The sequence below is a fragment of the Gossypium raimondii genome, chromosome 3 (assembly GCF_025698545.1).
Source record: "Gossypium raimondii isolate GPD5lz chromosome 3, ASM2569854v1, whole genome shotgun sequence".
NCBI classification, from domain to species: Eukaryota; Viridiplantae; Streptophyta; class Magnoliopsida; order Malvales; family Malvaceae; genus Gossypium; species Gossypium raimondii.
The window spans coordinates 36,312,914-36,335,405 of NC_068567.1; the positions used below are offsets into that span (position 1 = coordinate 36,312,914).

Consider the following 22,492-nt stretch of genomic DNA (forward strand, 5'->3'; position numbering starts at 1 on the left):
GGAAAATTGGAGACAAGATACATGACCGAAGATGCTACAAGTAAGAAATTTCTTGTCAGTCGTTTCAATAATTATCAAATGGTTGATGGTCATTCTGTTATGGAACAATTCTATGATATTGAAAAGATAGTGAATCAATTTAAGCAATATGATATGAAAATGGATGAAATGATTGTTGTATCCTTCATAATAAACAAGCTTTCTCCATCTTGGAAAGACTTTAAAAGAAGTCTAAAACATAAGAAAAATGAAATATCTCTTGAGGCTTTGGCAAATCATCTTCGTATTGAAGAAGAATATCAAAAGCAAGATCAGAATCTAAATTCTAAATATTCTAAAGTGCATGTTACGGAGGAAGTACAGACTACTAAACCATTTAAGAGAAGTTTCAAACAGACTAATAGAGCACCTAAGTTAAAAAGGAAACAAAAGGGCCCATGCTATCATTGTGGTAAGCTGGGACATTTCAAGAATGAATGTCGATTTTTAAAAAAGAAACCATCCTCTAAGGCTGATAATAATGAAAAGTTCGTTGCAGTGATATCTGAAATTAATATGGCACAAGATGATAATACATGGTGGATTGATACCAAAGCAACCAAACATGTGTGCAAAAACAAAAGCATGTTCACAAAGTTCACACAATGTGAAAATGACAATGTCTTGTACATGGGAAATTCTACCACCACAGCAATCAAAAGCAAAGGGTCTGTTGAACTACAATTCACTTTTGGAAAGTTTTTAATCTTAAATGATGTATATTATGTACCAGAAGTTAGAAAAAATTTATTTTCTGGAAGTTTATTGAATAAGTTTGGTTTCAAACTTGTTTTTGAGGTAGATAAGTTTATTTTGTCTAAGGGAGAAATTTTTGTAGGGAAAGGGTATATGAGAGTATGTTCAAACTCAATATTATTAGTAAGAATAAAAATACTATTTACGCTTATATGGTTGAATCTTTTGTTTATGGCATTATAGATTAGGTCATTTGAATTATAGAAAATTGAATGACATGTATAAGTTATATTTAATTCATGTTTTTAATAATAATATTGAAAAATGCAATACATGTATGTTGACTAAAATTACAAGAAACTCTTTCCCTAAGGTTAAAAGGAAAACAAAATTGCTTGATTTGATACTTAGTGATTTATGTGACATGCATAATACTCCTACATTAGGTGGAAAGAAATATTTTGTTACTTTTATTGATGATTGTTCTAGATATTGTTATGTATATTTATTTCATTCAAAAGATGAAGTGCTTGATAAATTTAAAATTTATAAATATGAAGTTGAACTTCAGTGTAAATCATTTATCAAGTGCTTAAGATCGGATAGAGATGGAGAATACTATAATCCAAGTTATTTTGAATCCACTGGAATTGTCCATCAAGTTTCAGCCCCTTACACACCACCACAAAACGATGTAGTTGAAAGGAAAAATAGAGTCTTGACTGAAATGGTAAATTCAATGTTATCATATTCAAGTATTGGACATGGTTTTTGGGGAGAAGCTGTTCTAACAGCTTGTCATATATTGAATAGAGTTCCTAATAAGGAAACTAAAATAACCCCCTATGAACAATGGAAGAAAAGAAAACCAAACCTTAATTATTTGAAGGTTTAGGGTTGTAGAGCTATTGTCAAAGTTCCAACACCTAAACATAAAAAGTTAGGTGAAAGATGAATTAAATGCATATTTATAGGATATGCACATAATAGCAAGGCATATAGGTTCATAGTAATTGAACTAAATGATTCAATCAATTAATATTGTTATTGAATCAAGAAATGCTATTTTTATGAAAATAGATTTAATTCCATTTCAAGACAATTACACCACAATGGTTGATTCATTCTTCAAATGAGAATAAGATTTCATTGGAACAAATTGATAGTAATGATGAATCTTGTCAATAATTAAGAAGAAGTAAGAGGATTAAAAAGGTTAAATATTTTAGACCAGATTTCATTATGTTTCTTGTAGAAGGAAAAGGTGAAAGTATATGAAATAAGATACCTTATTGCTATAATACAGAATCTAATCCTATTACATTTGAAGAGGCAATGAAATCTCAAGACTCTGCTTTTTGGAAAGAAAAAATAAATGATGAGATGGATTCAATAATGGGAAATCAAACTTGGATCTTAGTTGATCTTCCACCGGGTTCCAAACCAATAGGTTGTAAATGGATTTTCAAAAAGAAAATGAAGGTCGATGGCACCATTGATAAATTTAAAGCAATGTTGGTAACCAAAGGTTTTATGCAAAAACAAGGTATTTATTACTTTGATACCTATACTCCAGTAGCAAGAATTGCTACAATTAGACTCTTAATATCACTTACATCTATATATAATTTGGTTGTTCACCAAATGGATGTTAAAACTGTATTCTTTAATGGTGAATTGGAAGAGGAAGTGTACATGGAATAACCGGAAGGATTTGTTGTTCCAGGATAGTAGCATAAGGTATGTAAGCTTGCTAAATCTTTATATGGATTTAAAAAAGCACCAAAACAATGGCACCAAAAGTTTGACAAGGTTGTTTTAGCTAATGCCTATAAAATAAATGATTCCAATAAGTGCATATATAGCAAATTTGAAAATGGAAAAGGTGTCATAATTTGCTTATATGTATATGACATTCTCATTTTTGGCACGGATTTGGAACAAATAGAAAACACAAAAAAGTTCTTGTCAAACAACTTTACTATGAAGGATATGGGTGTAGCAGATGCTCTTCTTAGGATTAAAATAACTCGAGATGAAAGCACTATAGCTTTATCACAATCACATTACATTGAAAAGGTGCTTAAAAAGTTTAATCTTTTCAACTGTATACCAGCATCTACACCCATGGATCCTCAAATAAAATTAGTATCTAATGCTAGTAGGAAAATTTATCAATTGAAATATGCAAGTCTAATTGGTTGTCTTATGTATATAATGACTTGTACAAGACCAGATATTGCATATGCTACTTAGAAATTGAGTAGGTACACAAGTAATCCAAGTAGTTTGCATTGGCAAGCTTTGAATAGAGTACTTTGGTACTTAAAGAAAACTATTAACTATGGATTGTGTTATAATGGATATCCTCCAGTTTTAGAAGGGTATTCGAATGCTAGTTGGATTACAAGTTTGGAAGATCATGCATCTACTAGTGGATGGATCTTCATTCTTGGTGGAGGAGTCATTTCTTAGGGGTTGAAACATTCCATATGATGGATCATGCCCCTTAATTTAATTCCTATAATGTTTCAATCTTTATATCAAAATTCCATATGATAATGATTGATTTGAATATAGTGATTTATGTGACATGCATAATACTCCTACATTAGGTAGAAAGAAATATTTTGTTACTTTTATTGATGATTGTTCTAGATATTGTTATGTATATTTATTACATTCAAAAGATGACGCGCTTGATAAATTTAAAGTTCATAATTATGAAGTTGAACTTCAGTGTGAATCATTTATCAAGTGCTTAAGATCAGATAGAGGTGGAGAATACTATAATCCAAGTTATTTTGAATCCAATGGAATTGTCCATCAAGTTTCATCCCCTTACATTCCATTTAATGATACAATTTAATTTAAACATGTACAATTGCCAATCTTTATACACTAATAGATGCATCTACAAGTTTCAACCCCTTACATTCCATATGATGGATCATGCCCCTTAATTCAATTCCCAGAATTTTTCAATCTTTATATCATAGTACCAAGTTCAACATGATGATATACATTCTATATGATAATACAATTTAATTTAAACATGTACAATTGCCATACTTTACAACTCAATCCCTCATTTCCACTTTTAATTCTTTTATCAACCAATCATATCAACATATACTTTTGAAGGGATTTCAAATTTCAAAGCTTTATGATGTACCTTTACGGTCTAAACCAATTTCACCTATTTCTATCTGTTGTGATAGTGAGGCTAGTCTAGCAAAGGCATATAGCTAAGTATATAATGGAAAGTCTAGACACATTGGATGAAGACATAGCTATGTCCGACAATTAATCTTTGATGGAGTGATCACTATTAATTATGTGAGGTTAAGTGAAAATTTGGCGGATCCTTTGACAAAAGGTCTTGCTAGAGATGAAGTAAAAAGGACCTCAAAAGGGATAGGACTCAACCCATTAATTAGAGTCACCCATGATGGATACTCGACTCAACGCTTGGTATAACGTCAAGTCTTGAGTTCAATAAGACAAAGTACATCATTAGTATGTGACTTTTAGCACTATAAATAAATCCATCCTAAGATTAAAGTGCTAGGTACCCATAATGATAAGGGAAGGATGAGTAATGCACTATTAATGGACCGGACCCATAACATAAATATGTTAGAGTGTTATAATTATGGAAACACTTTTGATGGGATCTACCTATGTGAATGGAAGTGTGGCCGCTTCTAGGAACTCAAGGGCTTGGCTCTGACAACACTTATGAAAAGAGGACACAGACACATGGCCATAATAGTGTCCCTAGATACTATGCATTGACTGATGTTGAAATCATTATGTGAGATGTGTTCGATTAATCAAATGAAATAGTTGTTTCAAAGCTTAGTCTACCATGCAATTTTGATTAACGTTAACATATTTTCACTAAGTGAAGATTCAATCGTAAGACACCTTCATTTATGCAAATTGATTTCCAAGAATATCAAAATCTAAATATTTTGAAAATGGGGGGAGATTGTTGGAACATTTTCAAATATTTATAGTATTCCAATAACTATATATGAGTGGGTGTAATTAGTCAAAAGATAAATATTTTGGTCATTGGTCAAAAGTTTTATCATTTGATTTTTGAAAATAATTATAACTATTCAAACAATATTATTTGAATAGTTATAAAATTAAATGAATAATTATTATTTATTTATTCATAAAGACACCTATTGAAAGATGTCTCTATGAAGAGACATGAAAATTCCTATAAATAGGAATAGGATTTCATTTGGAAATCACACCAAGTTTTAAAAGTTCAATCTATCCTTCCTCATTTTCTAATATTATTAGATAGTTCTATAAAGAGTTACTGCAGAAATTCTTTGTAGAAATTGAGTTTCTTGCTATACATTGCTTAATGCTCAGTGGACTATTCTCATCAGTGCAAAACACAAATAGTCATTGGCTTCATTGTATCCTCAAGGTTAATTTGCTTGGAACTCATTTGCACACCGAAGATAGGTGGGGGCGAATATAACCTTAAAGATAGTGGCTTGGTATAGGCCTTGGAGCCTTGTCCTATTTCTTCTTTTTCTATTCGAGTTCCGTTCGTGTGTTCGAGATTTTCCTCACAGGAGATTTGTACTAACAAACATAAGTTAATAAAATTTACAATAATTAATGTTTTAAAATCTCATTTAATTTTTTTTCATCATTTTATTAAAATACTCCAACACTAAGATGTGTACCAAGAATATTCAACATTTAGGGATTTTCTAGTAGTGTCCTAGGTATGGTAATTGGAAAAGGGACCCAACATATCTAACATTGATGGAATCTCTAGACGATATGTTGGCATCAGGATAGCGGATGTGCTTGCATAATTTGAAATATTGTATCTAATATCGAGAATATCTTGGGCCTCCAATAACAACTCCACTGCAACACCTCAGTTTTCTCAATGGCCAAACACAGTCGTGTCAACATCTTCATCATCATTGAGATAACTGCAATATGTTTACACCTTATGTTGGACCTCAAAAATATATACTTGAGATTATATATCCAGTTAGTAGTTTTAGGTTGGATTTTCCACAAAATCCTTTGTCTCATGCTCTCCAAGGAATAATTATTTTTAAATGTCATGTTAAAGGGGGCTTCGAATTGGAACGCAACTCCATCATCAGTCCAAAACATATAACCATTCAAATAATGAATTTGTGTCATAATCTCAATTAAGGCTATCAAATATTAAAATTTGAACATTACAAACAACTTTAACGATTTCAATAATTCTTAATAAAAGAGAATTCAATAAAATTAATACTAGCTTACTTTAATGGCAACCATGAATAAAAATAGAAGTTGCTAATAACATATGTAGAGCATATTCAACAAATGTAACAAAATACTAACATAATAATTTTAACGTCGATTTCAACAATTTTTAATAAAAAGAATCCAATAAAATTAATACCAACTTGCTGCAATGGCAACCATATATAAAAATAGATCTTTTTCGTACCATCGTAGAACATATTCAACAAAAACAATAATATCATAATAATTCTAGCAATTTCAACAATTCTTAGTAAGAAATAATCTAACAAAAGTAACACTAACTTTATTACAATGACAACCATACATAATAACACAACTTCTTTATATTGTGCGTAGAACATATTCAACAATTATAACGATTATAATGACTTTGGCTATAAAAACACTTAAAATTTTACTATCATCATTTGCTAAACACAATAATAACACAACATTGGCTAGACAACTTTCGTAATATTAATTCATGTATTATGAAAAAAAACATTTGGTTAATTGAGTCGTAAAAACTTTACAAATGATTGAAATGGTTTAAGATTTGTAGATGTTTAAAAATATATTTAGGCGAGCTGTAGAAATTTCAATGAATCATAAAATGACATGAACTCAAGAGCTATATCCGTAACAACAAAATACAAAATTCTAAGTATTGAAAAATGGTCAAAAACACCTCGTTACCCATGAATTCGCATGAATTCGAATTCAAGATCATAATAATGAAATGTTTTTCATCATAAGTAAATGGTGTTCTATGTTGAATAAAAAGAACCGCAGATATTCGAGTTTATACATCTTAGAGTAGAATCGATTTTTATTTCTAAAGCTAATAAAATGAATTATTGCGTTGACAATACTACATTTTCTTTCTGGAAAAACTTAAAATGTTGATTACAGAGCTTGGCTAAAGGTATATGCTGATATGGCATATCTGTTTCATACAATTTCTCTTAAATCAATTGCAATATTCAGTATTCACCGAGTCAAGCTAGGCTGAAATTAACCAACTTCGTTACTGAGGAATGCTTTCACCTCAACAAACAACAACAAGAATGAAAGTGTAGTTGGTTTGTTAAATTTAAAAAAGGTCGGGAAGCTTTTCGTTTGGGAATAGGGAATAGTTCTTTTTTCAGAGAATGCTATCGAAAGAGAGGCAGGGACAAGGATTTCAGCATTCACATGGCAATTTTATGAGACTTCGCCAATCACAAACCGTACGGTTTAAGATTTTGCACCAGCATGAGTGATGGAGAATGGACATCACCGAATAAGGTTTATGCTCTTTATCCCAATGCAGCCCAAATATTTCAACGTGCGCTACACTTTCCACCTTAACAAAACCAAGCAGAGTTTGTGCAAGGTAGCAATCAGTCTGCACACCATCACATGCCATCCAGAAAAGCCTAGCCCAAAATAGCTGCTGCTGCCCACATTACACAGAAAGAAGCGCTAAATCTAAACTCCAAAGCAAATGGATGCTCAACAGAGAAGCGGTCAAGAATGCGGGAACACCAGGCACAGTACCAAACAAGCTTTAATATAATTGCTGCTAAATCGTACAAATCATCAATGCCTAATGCTTGATGTTAATGGGAGCCTATAAACATTTTAGCAGCTACTGCTCCATGATAAACTAGAAAATGACCATGGCAATGAGAAAAAGGGAATTGATCTTTATAATATGAGAAATGCTACAAGTAGAGTTTTCAAAGTAAATAAGACACTAATCATGCTGTGAATGTGTATATCCTTTTCAATATAGTGACTGCCAATTTACACTCTACACATAGTACACATACCCGCAACGGGGAAAAAATGAATGAATTTGGATTATGTATTATGCATATCTTTTAGTGTGAAAATTATGCATAGTAATGATGGTAGCCATCTTGTGATGACCACCGTTGCCGAACATCTTATACAGAGGGCTTGTTGCGTTATTAAGGCCATTTTGTTCCTTAGCCAAAATGAAAACCAGATGACTTGAAGGAACTTGCCAGATCAGGCAGCCTCAGAGTTGCAATAATCCCCGCAGCCAGAGCACAGAATGAAGCCAAAATAAAGGCTGGTATATTTCCTCCACCAAATAGAGCATCCCATGGACCAGCTCCCAGAGATACAATCATCTGAAGAAACCATTTATACATTAGAAATCAGATCCAACTAAATTGTGAAAGCACCAAGGGTACCATTTTTCCATTCAATTTACAACACAATAAAAAAATAATTTTCTATGCTTAAAAGATAATCAAAATACAAGGCACCTAAAATACTTAGATATTTGGAACTCAAATTGGGTACACTATGAGCTATGGAAAGAAAAACCAATCTTCGGAAGTAGTAAGAAACCTTCGGCAATAATGGCAGCTAAATTAAATACGACAATCAATCAATTTGTATACCTGTGGAATAACAATTGCAAGGTTCAAAACTCCAATTGCCAATCCTGCACGAACATACAAATTGTTACAATTTTCTAAGTTCTGCAACTGAAGAAAGCAGAAGCTATAGAAGATAAATGAAATATGAACCTTGACCACCACCAGAGTCAGCAGTCAACTCTGCTGTAACGGAAAATGGAACACTATAGGTGATCTGAGCAGAACAACACAAACAAATGAGCAAAAATACAACAATTTTTTCAAACAAACACTGAAGCATTTAGGAACCACTGCAAGTCATTTGAAACATACCGCTAGAGGAAACCCAAGAAGAGCAAATACAACCAAAGCGGCAATCTTGATAGCTCCACCTCCTCCAAATACATGTTCAATCCCTTCAGAATATTCTGTGACAGATACCAAACTAATGATAGCTGTGACACCCATACAGGCAAAAACTGTATAGTTGCTCATGGCCCAAACAAGTCTTGACCCAATCCGTTGACACATTGGTTCAATAAAGAAAGAACTAATACCAAGAACAACCTGCTCCAAAAATTAACAACTTAAATAAATAAGAAAGAAAACTAATCACCTACAGCCACCAACAATAATATCAATACATCAACTTTAAACAATCGAGAGAGAAATATCTAAGAGATTTGCGATTTGTGCTCAATTTTGAGTTCTTACAGAATTTAATAGCAAACCAAATGCACCTTCTCTGACACCTTGATCATACAATTTTGTTTCAGAAGCATTCCCTTTTGGATCTCCATGATATACTTCTCTTCCCATCCAGTCCGTATCAAATAGAAAGAAAGGGAACCAGGAAAGCTGCAAATAAGAACCGAATATACATGAAAACAACATAACAAATTAGTGCTTTCCTTTTCCTCCTTTCCTTAATACTCTTTTGGGAAAGAGAAAGGATTGTGAAATTGTAGCCAACCATCAGATTGGACGTGTTAACAATCCTTGAGTCTCCACTATCAATCAATAGATAATTGGCTCAATGCTAATTTCAAGTTATCAAAAACATAGAGAGAATGTTGAAACTTACCCAACTAAGAGCCATGACAATAAGCACCGAGTGCATTGCAGGTGGTAAATGCCTTAAACTCGTCAATAAGTTGACCAGTACGGCTCCAGGCCCATCACTAAAAACTTCATTTTGAGAATTGTTATCTTTTGAGTTGGCAAGCTTGGAATTTGACACCCATTCATATCCATTTTCAGCAATGTTCCTATTATCATTGGGAACAATGGATGCATCAGCTTTTGATTTTGAGTGTTGAAAGCCCTTTTGAGTGGAACCATCCAACAGAGGAGCAGAATCTGATAAACGAGTAGGCTGATCTGCTGGCAGTGGAAGCGGAACCTCCTTAGCAAAACATACAGTCACAACAGTACAAAACAAGAGAAAGACCTGCAGAAATGCCAAACAACTTTTTACGCATATACAGAATGACATCAAGTGTTAGAAAACAGTTGACCACAAAAGCACGAGACAGCAACTGAAAAGGCGCTCAAAGTTCAGTGAGGCTATAATACAAAGCAAGGTAGTCAATACCACACTAGTGGACACACTATTTTTCTACAGGAATTAGTACATACTGATATCAGTCTGTTTCGATGTACTGCTTTCGTTTTATCAATATTCTCGAAAATATTTAATTTATGCATATAAAAATATATTTACAAATATGGAATGAATGGTAACTAAATTTCAAATATAAAATATTCATCAATTATATAAAATGCTCATAAATAAATTTCACAAATAAAAACCCATCATTCAAAAATAAACAAGGAAAAAAAATCATCCCATGTATTAAACAAGATTATCCAATACATTAAACAAGATTATCTCATATATGTATTTTTACATTTCTTTCAACTTCAGTCATGCACCAGCTGATACACATTATTCCGTGGTATGACCAGAATTGGGCGGAAAGAGCTGGTGTAACCGGTACAGGCCGGAATTTTCACCAGTGCAAAAAAAGAGAATTGGCTGTTCCGATTTACAGTTGAAATGGTGCGCACCAACCAGTACGGACAGAACGGTGCAAAATTGGCTACCTTGCCACAAACTATAATAAATGCTACTAAATGGTCCACAACATATGCAAAGCAAATGGCATTTCAGGTGAACTCCATGCAGAAAATGCCATGCTAGTACTTAAAACCCTTTATCTAAAGAATCAATAAGCATGTGAAAGTGGTGTACCATTATTAAAGCCATAAATTAACACATCAAATGTACTTTAGTTAACATTTAAGTGAAGAATTTCAGTTTTAACATCCTAGAAAGCCTTAATAGTGTGAAATTTCAATGGATAATGTTACTTACTACAGCAACAAGAAATGCTGCTTTCAAATTGGCACAGGCTTCACAGCAAGCTCTGTTTTCCAAGAATGGAAACCATCTGAATTGAGACAATTTGCAAGAACTAGATCAACATATAAATTCACTTAATAACTTTGCGTCAATAATTGCTTGTTTCATCACAACAAAAACACAGGAAAAGATTGTCACCTGTGCCAACTCCCACTAGCACCAGCTGAAAATCCCAAGATGTTTCCAACAGCCATCCACGAGCAAAATATAGCATTTGAAGAATTATGTTGATCAGGACCTAAAACATAGGCATCCAGAATCTTGTCATGCACAGTATTCAAATGTGTGTGGTATTATACGGCCTAGTAAATCGGAGGTATCAAACCTAAAACATCACAATGATATTATGTATAGACCATAACCGTTTTCTTTTTTTTTTCTTTTACTGTCTTAAGAAGGGAGCTCACCAGATAGATCAGCCAAAAGGGCACGAGCTGGTCCCTAGAAAAAATATAAGACTTCAACTATTAGCTCATGTGCATAAAATGAAGAATTAATTGTCATTTAAGGCTTACCTGCACTGTATTGTTAGCAAGATCCAACATCCAAAAGCCGATAACAAAGACAAAAGCCGCCCTTGTTCGTGTACCTTTAAATGTACTACATTGCATACATTATTTTGTCAATCTCTTTATTTTCTTGCAGCAGGAAAAAGAGGTGGGGGAGAGTGAGAGTTGGCTATAAGAGAAGAGAATGAATCAAAAGCAAAAGTGGAAACCTGCAGTGCTCCTTCGTATCACCTAATAAGTATCCAATGTCTGCAGAAAACCCGATTATTATCACCTAGATTGCAAACCTTAGTTTAGAATATATATATATATAAAAACATAAACATAGCATAAAAGGAAAACAATCTTCTTTGGTGCTTACAGCAAGAGAGATCATGAGCGCTCCAGCAAGGATAAAAGGCCGCCTTCTACCATATTTGGAAGTGCATTTATCACTCCAAATACCAACACAAGGTTGAACCTAAGATCAAAATGCAAACAATTCTATAAATCATAAATGCAGATAGGTATTATTTATTCTGATTTTGTTTAACTCTAGTCATTTACATTTATCATGTGCCAACACATTTAAAAAAAATAGGCATTAAACACAAAGGTAGCCTGCTTCCTAATTTGCACAGACATACAGGGGGGGGGGAGAGAATGGAAAATTGAATAAGCAAAGAAATTCTCTATTATGCAATCAAACAAATAAATGTTCTAGGGTACCCCCCATCTCTACCTTCTATAACAAAATAGGATACATGAAAGGTAGCCCCAACTATTTAGGAGTTAGTTCAATATGGTTTCCCATCACCTACCACAAGACCAGTTATCGGACCACAGAGCCAAATAAATGAAGAAAAAGCATGCTCTATTCCAAGTGTCTGCATGAATCAACAAAATATACAGTAATCAGAGAAGCTCAGAGCGTTGAAAAGAAATAGAGCCAAGGCTAAAAATAATAATAAATAAAGAGATAGTATTACATAAGCATTAAGCAAGAAGTTGACAAAATATTTTGAGAATTATTTTAATATGCAATTTATTCTTCAAAAAATGACTATAACATTCTTTTCTCTAACTAGTGCGTTTTAATTTATATTGTTAAAGATGATAAGTATTTTATTAGAAAATTTCCAGAAAATGATAATAAAAGAAAATTTGCCTCTCAACGCCATGATCGCTCTTTCGCAACCTATAACTGCACCAATAATTCTTTCTGCAGTACATGAAAACTAAGTAAATTAATGACTAAACAATAATGAAAAAGAATTGTAGCATCTACTAGCTAACCAATTCAAGAATACCAACAAGAAGTGCACTTGCTGATTTTATTTTTCTATTTCCTACAGATAACCCCCCAATAACACAAAAATTGTCATTAAATGTAAACACGTTGCACCAAATTCAAACTTCAAAACATTCATAGTCACTAGCCTACTATTTTTCATTAAAATACTTAAACTAACATAAATTACAAGACAAAAGAGAAAAAAAATAAAGAGCATTGGAAAGACCTGAATGTAAGGAGTCAATAGCGATAGTTGTAAAGCCCAACCAAACTGAACCCCGGCGGCGACCGTACAACTAAGAACCAGAGTTATCAAGCTACAATCCTTAGATCCGGCATGGATCGGCGACGATAAGTTAGCGTTTCCATTGGGAACCCTCGAGGCAGGCGACGAAGAAGAAGCTGAAGGAGAGTTCGGAGAGGAATTTAGATCGATCCGAAAATGAGGATCGTCGATCATTTCAACCTCCAATTCCTTGTTTAAATTCCTGTAGGGGAACCTGATGGGCACTGAGTCACTCATTCCCGCCATAACCTCTTTGGCTCAGTCTCTGATTATCCTTCACGAGTTAACTCAAGGTAAACCTTCGCATTAAAAAAATGAAAACAAAATCAATCAAAATTAAAAGTTGAGGAATGAATGTGTTTCAAGATGATATTTAGGTTTAGGTGCAGGGTCCATGTTGATTTGTGTGATGTGTCGGTTGTGAAAACAAAAGTTTGCCATCAAAGGAAAAGCGATGGGGGCGTTGATTAAGTGGGAGAAAAAGGATGTGATCAGGACCGTTGGTTTTAAGGGACTTTGTCATTTATTGAAGGGATGCTTTTCTTCTTCAGCAAGGGAAAAAGCACACCGACGACGAGTAATTGCCGGATGGACGCTGGAGTCAAGTTTACGGACAAGGTTACTATAATTAAATATAATAGAATGAAGGGTAAACTAGATAAGTAAATTATTAGTAAGTTTTCATTTTGATCCTTTATTAAAAAGTTAAAAAAAATAGTCAATAAATTAGTAAAAAGTTTTCAGTTAGATCATTGAGTTGCTAAAATTGTTGTTGCATAGTATTATCTGTTCACATTGCCTGCATTAATCAAAAGTTCTTTTTCTACTTTTTTTCTACAATTTAATTTTTTTTCACGAAATAATTTTAAATATTACGAATTTACGAACTAAAATTAAAATAATTTTCTTTTTCTATTTTTGACACTAGCCGCTAGATCAACTTGAATTTAAGGGGTTTTTTTTACTTGTTGATGGGTATTGATTTATAGTTCAATAACCATTTTGTAACCTTTTGAAGTTAAATGATCAAAATGTAAACTTATTAATAGTTTAGTGACCTTGAGTGTAGCATAAAGACGCTTACAAAAATATTTATTTGATTGTGGTTTCAAAATAGCTGGTTACTTTACTTATATATGAAAAATATCTTATATACTTTTTAAATTGATAAAAGTATTATAGAGGCACTTGTATTAACATGAGATTACATTTTGCCCTATTTACTTAAAAATGGGCAAATTAATCCCTGTGCATTAGATCAAAGAGCAAAATGGTTCTTTTTTATTAAAAATTTCATCTATTTCTATTGTTAAAAATTAGCGTGGTTGATGGAATAACCAAACAATTACACTTAGCATGCTACATGCACCTTATGTTGGTGTACAGAGGCCAAGTTTTAACAATAGAATTTGATGAAATTTTTAATAGAATGATCAGTTTGCTCTTTGATCTAACGTATAATGATTAATTTACCTTCTATTTTGAGTGGAGGGAGCAAAATGCAACCCGACTCCTAGTACAAGGGCCTCCATGGTACTTTTACCCTTTAAATTCTAGGGTAAAGCCAATAATAGTCACTCAAATATACACTTTATTCAATTTTGGTCACTTAACTATTTTTTTTTTCATTTTAGTCACTTAACTTTTTAAAATTAAATATTTTAGTCACTCTTCCATTAATTATCGTTAACCAAGCAACGAAAAGATGATGTGGGCTTTTATTATTTTAATAATAAATTTAACCTTTTAATGTTTACATCCTATCAATTTGATTATAAATCTAAAAAATTTAACAAATTCTATTAAGAAACAATTGAAGCCTTTCTTACAGGGCAATCTTAAAGGGGAAGGTAAGGGACTTGTCCCCCTTCTCAAAAATTGAAAATCGCGCAATGTAATATATTTATAAATAATGAAAATTTAATTTAATATATAGTAAAATTATATTTCGGTTCTTTAAAAATAAAAAATATATATTTAATCTCTTTGAAAATGAAGAAATAAAAAATTAATAAATAATAAAATTATATTTTAACCTTTTAAAAATTTATAATTTAATTTAAATTCTATTAAAGAAATTTCCGAATTTACCCCCTTATCTTACTCTTGGCAATACACGTCATATTTTGTATGGACATGCAGGCTGCACAGTCCAAATTATTTTCAGCAAAATAATGGCACCTCGTCCGCTGATATCAGAGTAAGCAATCTAGCTTCGCAAGCCAAATTTTAGTTAATTATTTAGATACTTCAGAGCAACATGAAAACTCAAGCAGGCTACTACGTTCACAAAGATTCTGAATCTCGTAAAAGTCCTTAAAACATCTAGATGTGACATTTGTTCCCTACATTTTCTTTCCAATAGTTATAAATTGCCTGAAAGCCTCCAATTTGATGGATTGAGATTGCAAGGCCTAGCAATTAACGCAAACCAAGAAATTTAGATTAAGCATGATCTTAATAAAATGAAGGGTGAGTTGCATCATGCATGGTGGTTGACGAGAGGGTCGGGAGGTATGTATTGCTAAGAGTGACGAAGGCTCTAGTTGTTGTTGTTTTTTTTTTTTTTTTTTTAGAATTTATTGAATTATTTAGATCTAGGATCAAATTGATAAAATATGTAAATATTAGAGGGTTAAATTTGTTATTAGGCCAACAAAAAGCTCAAGTCATCTTTTCATCCCTCAGCTAACAACTATATATGGAGAGTGACTAAAATATTTAATTTTAAAAATTAAGTAACTAAATCAAAAAATTTAATAGTTGAGTGATCAAATAGAACAAAGTGCATAGTTGGGTGACTATTATTGTATTTTACCCTAAATTTTATATAATAACTTTTAACCTTTTAAGGTTAAAATATGTCATAAGTCCCTATATTTTTTTCGTAAATTAGAAATTTAGCCCATATACTTTTATTGTTAAGAATTTAGCCCTTTCAATTTTTAGATTTCAAACTTCATGTTCAACTGCTAACATTGTTAAACTTGTTTTACTAAATTCAGATTCACTCCAACATTACTTTCTTGTTACATGACTACCAAGTGAGTATTTTTTTTTTCAGAATGTGACATCAACAAAAGAATAGCATTATTAAAAATTGGATCCAAATTTTGAAATTTAAAATGTAGAGGATTAAATTCCTAAAAATAAAAAATAGTGACTAAATTCTAAATTTGTGAAAAGTATAAGGACTTATGGCATTTTTAACCTTTTAAATAAAACTATATGAGTTAATTACATCAGATATCCCAAACTATAACCCTCATTCTAAATTGGTTCCAAACTAAAACAACCTAATTACATCCCCAAACTATCAAAATTATATCAAGCGGGTCCTTTTGTTATTAAAATTAGTAAATGACACACCAAGTCTTATGTAGCTAAATTTAAAATGAATTAAAAAATAAGACATTGTTGCATAACTTTTAAAAGTAAAACTAAAAATAAAGTAAAACGAACAAAGAGAGTGAACAATAAAACATCCATAAAAGTTTTGAAAACCTTAAAACCACACCCATTTTAACAATATTCTTTTTGTTCATTGAAATTTTCATTTTAGATTAGGTCGTATAAGATTCAATGTATCATTCAACAGTTAAATTAACGATTTTAATAACAAAACGACCTAATTGATATAACATAGATAATTTGAGGATCTAATTAAAATGAGTTGAAGTTTGAGATCAATTTAATATGAGAGTCATAGTTTGGAGATGTATTTATACTTTTATTTATATGCATGTATTTTCTATTTATTTTATTCATTTTCCATTTTAATTAAAATAATAAAAATAATTACACGTAAAATGTTATAAAATTAAATATGTTTGAGATGTTTCAGAAAATGTATATTTAACTTTAGTACTTTGAATTTAAATTTAATTATGATATATCTATTAATTTTGAAATGAATTTATTAAATTATTTTAATGTAAAATTGATTAAAATATAAAGGAAAAAATTATTTAAGTCAGTATATATAATTAATTTAAAATTAAAATGTTTAAAATATATTTGTATAAAATTATTTCAAAGTCAATAATAAGTATAAGAGAAGAAAATACCAAAGCCCTAAAAACTTTAAAAACCCAGGCTTAAGTTTTAGAATCCCTCTGTATGGGCGTTTACCTTCAGTCTAATGTATTTAATTTTTTCTTCTTTTTTTTTACGTTACAGCATCTAATCTCACTATTACCACTGTTTTTATCTTAATCAGAGGTAAACACACTGCCTATCCAAACTAAGCTTTAATCTGTGTAAATTGTGTATAGATTCTTGGTCCGTATTTATTTTGGTTTATGTCCCACCAAATGTGAGCTTTGTATAGATTCTTTCTTATTTGGGTTTGAATATAATCTTAGTTTCAATTTGGTCAAACTTTATAATGATTAATTTTGACTATAATTATTCATATATATATATATATATATATATATATATATCTTTGTAATTATTGTAATTATACTTATAACTTCCAAAATAAAACTTACATATATTAATTAAAATACTACATTATATTTAACATATTAGAATATTACATAATTTATAATTGATAATTTAATTTAATAATTATTAAAATACGTTTATAACTATTTAGATTTTTATTATTTTTAATTAAAAATTATTGAATATAAAGATTTAAGATGACAAAATAAATAGAATAATAATTAATAAAGGGTTAGCTTATCATTTTATTTAGAATTCATTTTATAAAAGAACTTTAAAGATTAGTGCATTTTCTTATTCAATTTTAGAAGATAAATCCTAAAACTATTTAATATAGTGGTAAGGTATATTATATTTTTAAATAATATATATATTCGAATTTTAAAATAATATTTTTAAAAATACAACCACAGACTTGAACATAAATTATTAAAACAAGGACGAAAAATATTATATATATATATATTTATATATGAGAGAATAAACAAATATTTTTCAAATCATTTGAAATAACTGCATTTCTTTTATCAAACCTCAAACAGTTTTTCCTGGAAATAAAATTGAATTCAAAACATGGTACAAAATATGGTAAATCATATATAAACACGTGGATAAGTGAGAAACTCTTGTATTCATGTGCATTTTACTCGAAAATTCCTAATTGAATTCATAATTAGATTTTGGTTAAATTCAGTTATTACTCCTTATATTAAGTTACTTTTAAAATTTTAATTTTGACCAAATAGTGATTTATATATTATCGAGTCTGAATTAGAATCTAATCTATTAATTTTTTTATATATAATATTTAATAAATTAATTATGGGAGTTAAGTGAGATAACAATAGTTTTTTTTTACCTCAACCAATGGTCGAAGGTTCAATTCTCACTTTAAACACGAGAAGCAGTTTTAAAACTAGTGGCGAGCGGGTGATATAATATTATGTCTATTTTTTATTATTTCAATTTCTTTTATTTTAGTTCTAAATTTCTATATTAATTTTAATAATATTATTTATTAATTCAATTTTATTTTATTTAATTACTCAATATTTTATTATTTCTTTATCAAAATTAATAGACTTTTTATTATAATTGGACAATCCTCGTATAATTAGTAAATGTATATATTTTTGCACGAATAACTTGACACTAAAACTAGTTACTTATAAAAAATCAGTTAATGGATTTTACAGTTTTTGTTTACATTAAAAATTAAAAGTGTGAAACTTGAAAAGTATAAGAATTAAGAATGATTCATTGGAGAACATAAATTAAATCTACAACTTTATGCATAGTACAAAACTAACAATAAAATTTAACCAATCAGATTTAACTATTACTATTTAAGATTAAAAGTACTGAAAACTAAAATTGACCAAATTAAACTACAAAAATTAAATCCACAACTCACGAATAAAATATAGCAAAATTTGACCAAGGATTTATCAGCTAAAGCTTATGCATTTTAACAAAAAGGTCAATGATACATAATCCAGATAAACCACTAACTCTAATGGAAATGCATTTCCTCCATAATCCATCCTGTCGTGCACTACATAGCAAGGAACTATGGAATTGCAAGTCCACTCACATTTGATATGATACCACCAAACCATATATCACTGAATATTATATATGTATAGCTCTCTCTAATTTTAATCATTCCCTGTTTTGAATAGGTGGTATATACCGGTAACTATTAGCTCTCTATAAGCATCAAACTGCTAACTATGAGTACGTATGCGACAAGGTTCTTATCTACAATACCAAGAAAAGTATTTATACAAAAACATTACTGATGAACACCACGATTACCTATGTCAGCTGCTGCTTTAGCTGCCCAATCTAACGCACCTGACACCCAAAGAGCTCCTTTGGAAAAGTAGCTGCTGCTGACCACAGCATTTGCAGCAGCTGCAGCAGTTCTTCCTGCAGCCGAAATGGCTGATTCGGTGTTCTCAGACACATGGTACCTCTCATCCACGGATCTAACAGCATCAACCCCCACACAGATTTTATCTGTGAGGCCAATCCTCTCACTCAGTTCAGCAACTTTAGCTGCAGCAGTTGCCGAAACTTGATGAGATTCATCAAGGGTTTTGGCCTTGCTTAAAGCATCTTTGCCTAATACATATCCCTTGCCCAACATGGCTTTCACAACATCCTGAGCGAATGAAACAGCTTCTCCAGCATGAGATACAAATTGGCTTCTTAGTGGAGGTTGCTACAAAAGGGGGAACAAGTGAAGATGGAAAAAATTTACCAAAGCAAAACTTCCACAAGGATCAAATTCAGGAGCACAAAGAGGATAAGAAGTCACATACTCTTGAGCTTGTTTCATCTTCTTGGCTTCTTGAAGGGCTCCAAAAATCAAACTCCTTCTCATATTGCCCCCAGCGAGATATGTATATACGTTGATCAAGAATTGTTGCACCCTACCATGAAAAGATTTTTGAAGAGCAAAAATACAAACAGATTATAATATCAGCATGTGGGAATCACAATTCATGAATAAGATTCAATATTATCCTGAATACAAATACAAGCACACTGAAACCATTAAACACAGAAAAGTAAAGGAAAAGGAATGGAACTACACAGAGCAACGAGTAACGCTTCACTCAAAAGTCTATTTATGCAGTCACAGGCAAAAACGGCCAAAGTTGTACATAACAACAGACGAAAGGGAGGTCAAAATACATAACTTACATCAACAAGATAATCATCACTTTTAACAAGAACATCATGATCATAACCGCAGAGAAAAACCCATATACTTGTATGATTGTATCAATCTGATATGAACCCTCATATGCAATTTCTTAAAAAGATGAAAGTATATATTCTGAGTTCAAGGTAATATTCCTACATTAAACCAAAGTAGAGTACTTCTTTTAACGGTTTGTCGTTGCCTATTCTCCAATTGCTACCTAATTTCAAATTCATAAACTACGGTTACAAGTTCAATTGATACATGAAAACGTCTCCCATATAGGGCACATACATATATTCTCTAGAATCCACTTTGTACATAATCAATTCAATAATATTCAAAACGTAAAAAGAAACCACTTGATTAATCTATGTCAGTCGCACAGAGTTTAAGATGACCTATACCAGAAAAGTAATGTCGGAAACACATTTCATGATAAAACAGGTAGATTTATAGATGCATAGATGAAAGGTGCCACAACTGAAACATTCTAAATAACAATTAACAACCCAAAGCTTTTGAAAGAAATATTTGGAATACACACACTAAGCAAGACAGCAGTCTCCTGAGAATAAGCATTTTTGAATGTCACATAAGCAGTGCTTGCATATTCACCAGACCTGCTTTCATCCAATAAATGAATAAATAAATATTTCCCGATGACTACCGTCAAGAAGAAGCAAGTATGAACTATGAAGGATAACCATTACTACACAATTAAATACGATTCAATATTCCAAGAGTGAATAAATAACAAGAAGAAAGTTGTGGCAATCGAAATTAGAAGAAGATTTGTTAAATATGGTCCAACATTCCAAGTACCTAACAATTTCAACGTGTTCAATGGTACCAGAGAAGGCGAAAAAATCATGGACATCTTTCTCGGTAGCTTTGGTAGGCAGGCCAGTCACTTCCACTGTATATCCAAAATCATTCATTTTCTTCGAGAGAGACTGCTAATTAAGGATTTGAACCTAGTCAAACGATCGCGAATATTGAGCTTAAATAAAATTTTCATTAAAGAAGAAAATAGAGAAGATACAATAATCATGATTCATGCTAACCTGTAATTACAGAAAGAAAAGAAAAGAAAAGAAAGATACTTAAGTTTTTTAGATAATTGAGGAGAAAAGATATGAACCCAAATACCTGATTAGATGAGAGGCTGGAATTTTGAATGAAGAGGAAGAAGAAATTGTAAGCGCGTGGACTGGGGTTTTACTACTCGCCGAGGAACGAAGAAGCCGGTTTAGTGGTTACTTTAGTTTTAGACGCGGTTTTTTAGCTCATTTTATTTTCGGAATTCTTTTTTGGTCTTCTTTCACTCAAATTTGGTTTAATTAATTTGTTAGGAGTGGCAAATTGGTCGGTTCGGATTGTTTTTAGATTTGGGTTGTCTCGGATTAATATCAGTTTAGATTTGAGTTTTTTTTAAGTTTTTATTTTAATTTTAAATTATAAATATTTTAATTTTAAAGATAATAACATAATTCAAACTCATTTTATATATTTAATAGAAATACTTTATATAAAATAATTAAAGTACTTATTATACGTAATTTATGATTATATATATGAAATTTATAAACATAATTAATATCATTATATGTTATGCATAAATTTTGTATATTTAAATTAATATAATATTACTATATCATAAGCGTTTGGAAGAAAAATTAATTTGCAAAATGTTTATTATATTATCATATAGACAATTAAATAATTTTATCTTTTTATTAAATTTATAAATCTAACAATCAAATTTTAAAATATTCATTCCAAAACTCAAATACATTAGTTTAAGCCCAAATTTAAATAATATACACATTATTATTCAAACCAAAAGTAACAAATTTATATCTCAAATCTCAAGTCCAAGATAAAAAATAAAAATGAACTCAATACCCAAAATGCTTTTTGTAAAAGTTTTTTTGAACATTAGGCTCTGTTTGTTTCATTTGAAAATGGCTTTAGAAAATAATTTTTGGAAAATTAATTATTTTTTGGAAAATCTAATATTTTAAAGCGTTAGGATGAATTTATGTAAAATATTTTATGTTATTTGGCGATTCTTGAAAATATTTCATAAAAGCCACTTTCAATGAAATAAACATACATTTGAGATTTTATTTTTTTCATTGTTTAATTGAGTTTATTTCACAAAACTTATTTATATTTTAATTAATCATGTTTTAGTTTTAATTAATCTTAACTTTCTTAATTAAGCTTAATTGTTAATTCCGTACATTAGGGAATATAAGTTTGTAGATATAAATTATGTTTAATTAATTTGGAAGTGGTAAATATTTATTTTAAATATAATTTGGATGAGTAAGTTAAGAAAATGATTCAATTCGATAAAAATTGAAGTAAGGAATAAACTGTAAAATTTATAAATTTTGAATTCTAAGTGTTTGAGTAGTAAAATATGAAAT

General features: G+C 30.7%; 2 protein-coding genes across 8 annotated transcripts; both read right to left on the reverse strand.

Annotated features, from left to right (window-relative positions):
• Nucleotides 1–7,692: 7,692 nt before the first annotated feature.
• On the reverse strand, nucleotides 7,693–13,450 carry LOC105794178 (sucrose transport protein SUC3). 3 transcript variants are annotated; one of them, XM_012623216.2, is made up of 14 exons: nucleotides 12,833–13,448; nucleotides 12,134–12,199; nucleotides 11,695–11,793; nucleotides 11,543–11,607; nucleotides 11,340–11,424; nucleotides 11,232–11,265; nucleotides 10,963–11,062; nucleotides 10,777–10,852; nucleotides 9,484–9,849; nucleotides 9,114–9,257; nucleotides 8,733–8,966; nucleotides 8,571–8,634; nucleotides 8,442–8,485; nucleotides 7,693–8,165 (listed from the first exon to the last, which is right to left on the reverse strand). In XM_012623216.2, exons 1-14 carry the CDS (start codon nucleotides 13,136–13,138, stop codon nucleotides 7,998–8,000), a joined length of 1,851 nt encoding a protein of 616 aa, XP_012478670.1. In that variant the 5' UTR covers nucleotides 13,139–13,448; the 3' UTR covers nucleotides 7,693–7,997. The 3 variants fall into 3 exon arrangements, with proteins under 3 accessions (XP_012478670.1, XP_052484265.1, XP_052484266.1); XM_052628305.1 differs by lacking the exon at nucleotides 12,134–12,199 and having other exon boundaries at nucleotides 12,833–13,450; XM_052628306.1 differs by lacking the exon at nucleotides 12,833–13,448 and having other exon boundaries at nucleotides 11,543–11,582; nucleotides 12,134–12,184.
• A 5,335-nt stretch (nucleotides 13,451–18,785) lies between these two features.
• LOC105794179 (binding partner of ACD11 1) lies at nucleotides 18,786–21,363 on the reverse strand. Of its 5 annotated transcripts, none has more exons than XM_012623218.2 (5): nucleotides 21,207–21,363; nucleotides 20,880–21,010; nucleotides 20,602–20,677; nucleotides 19,669–19,779; nucleotides 18,786–19,568 (listed from the first exon to the last, which is right to left on the reverse strand). In XM_012623218.2, exons 2-5 carry the CDS (start codon nucleotides 20,993–20,995, stop codon nucleotides 19,137–19,139), a joined length of 735 nt encoding a protein of 244 aa, XP_012478672.1. In that variant the 5' UTR covers nucleotides 20,996–21,010; nucleotides 21,207–21,363; the 3' UTR covers nucleotides 18,786–19,136. The 5 variants fall into 5 exon arrangements, with proteins under 5 accessions (XP_012478672.1, XP_012478671.1, XP_052484267.1 ...); XM_012623217.2 differs by having other exon boundaries at nucleotides 20,880–21,031; XM_052628307.1 differs by having other exon boundaries at nucleotides 20,880–21,013; nucleotides 21,207–21,344.
• Nucleotides 21,364–22,492: the final 1,129 nt, after the last annotated feature.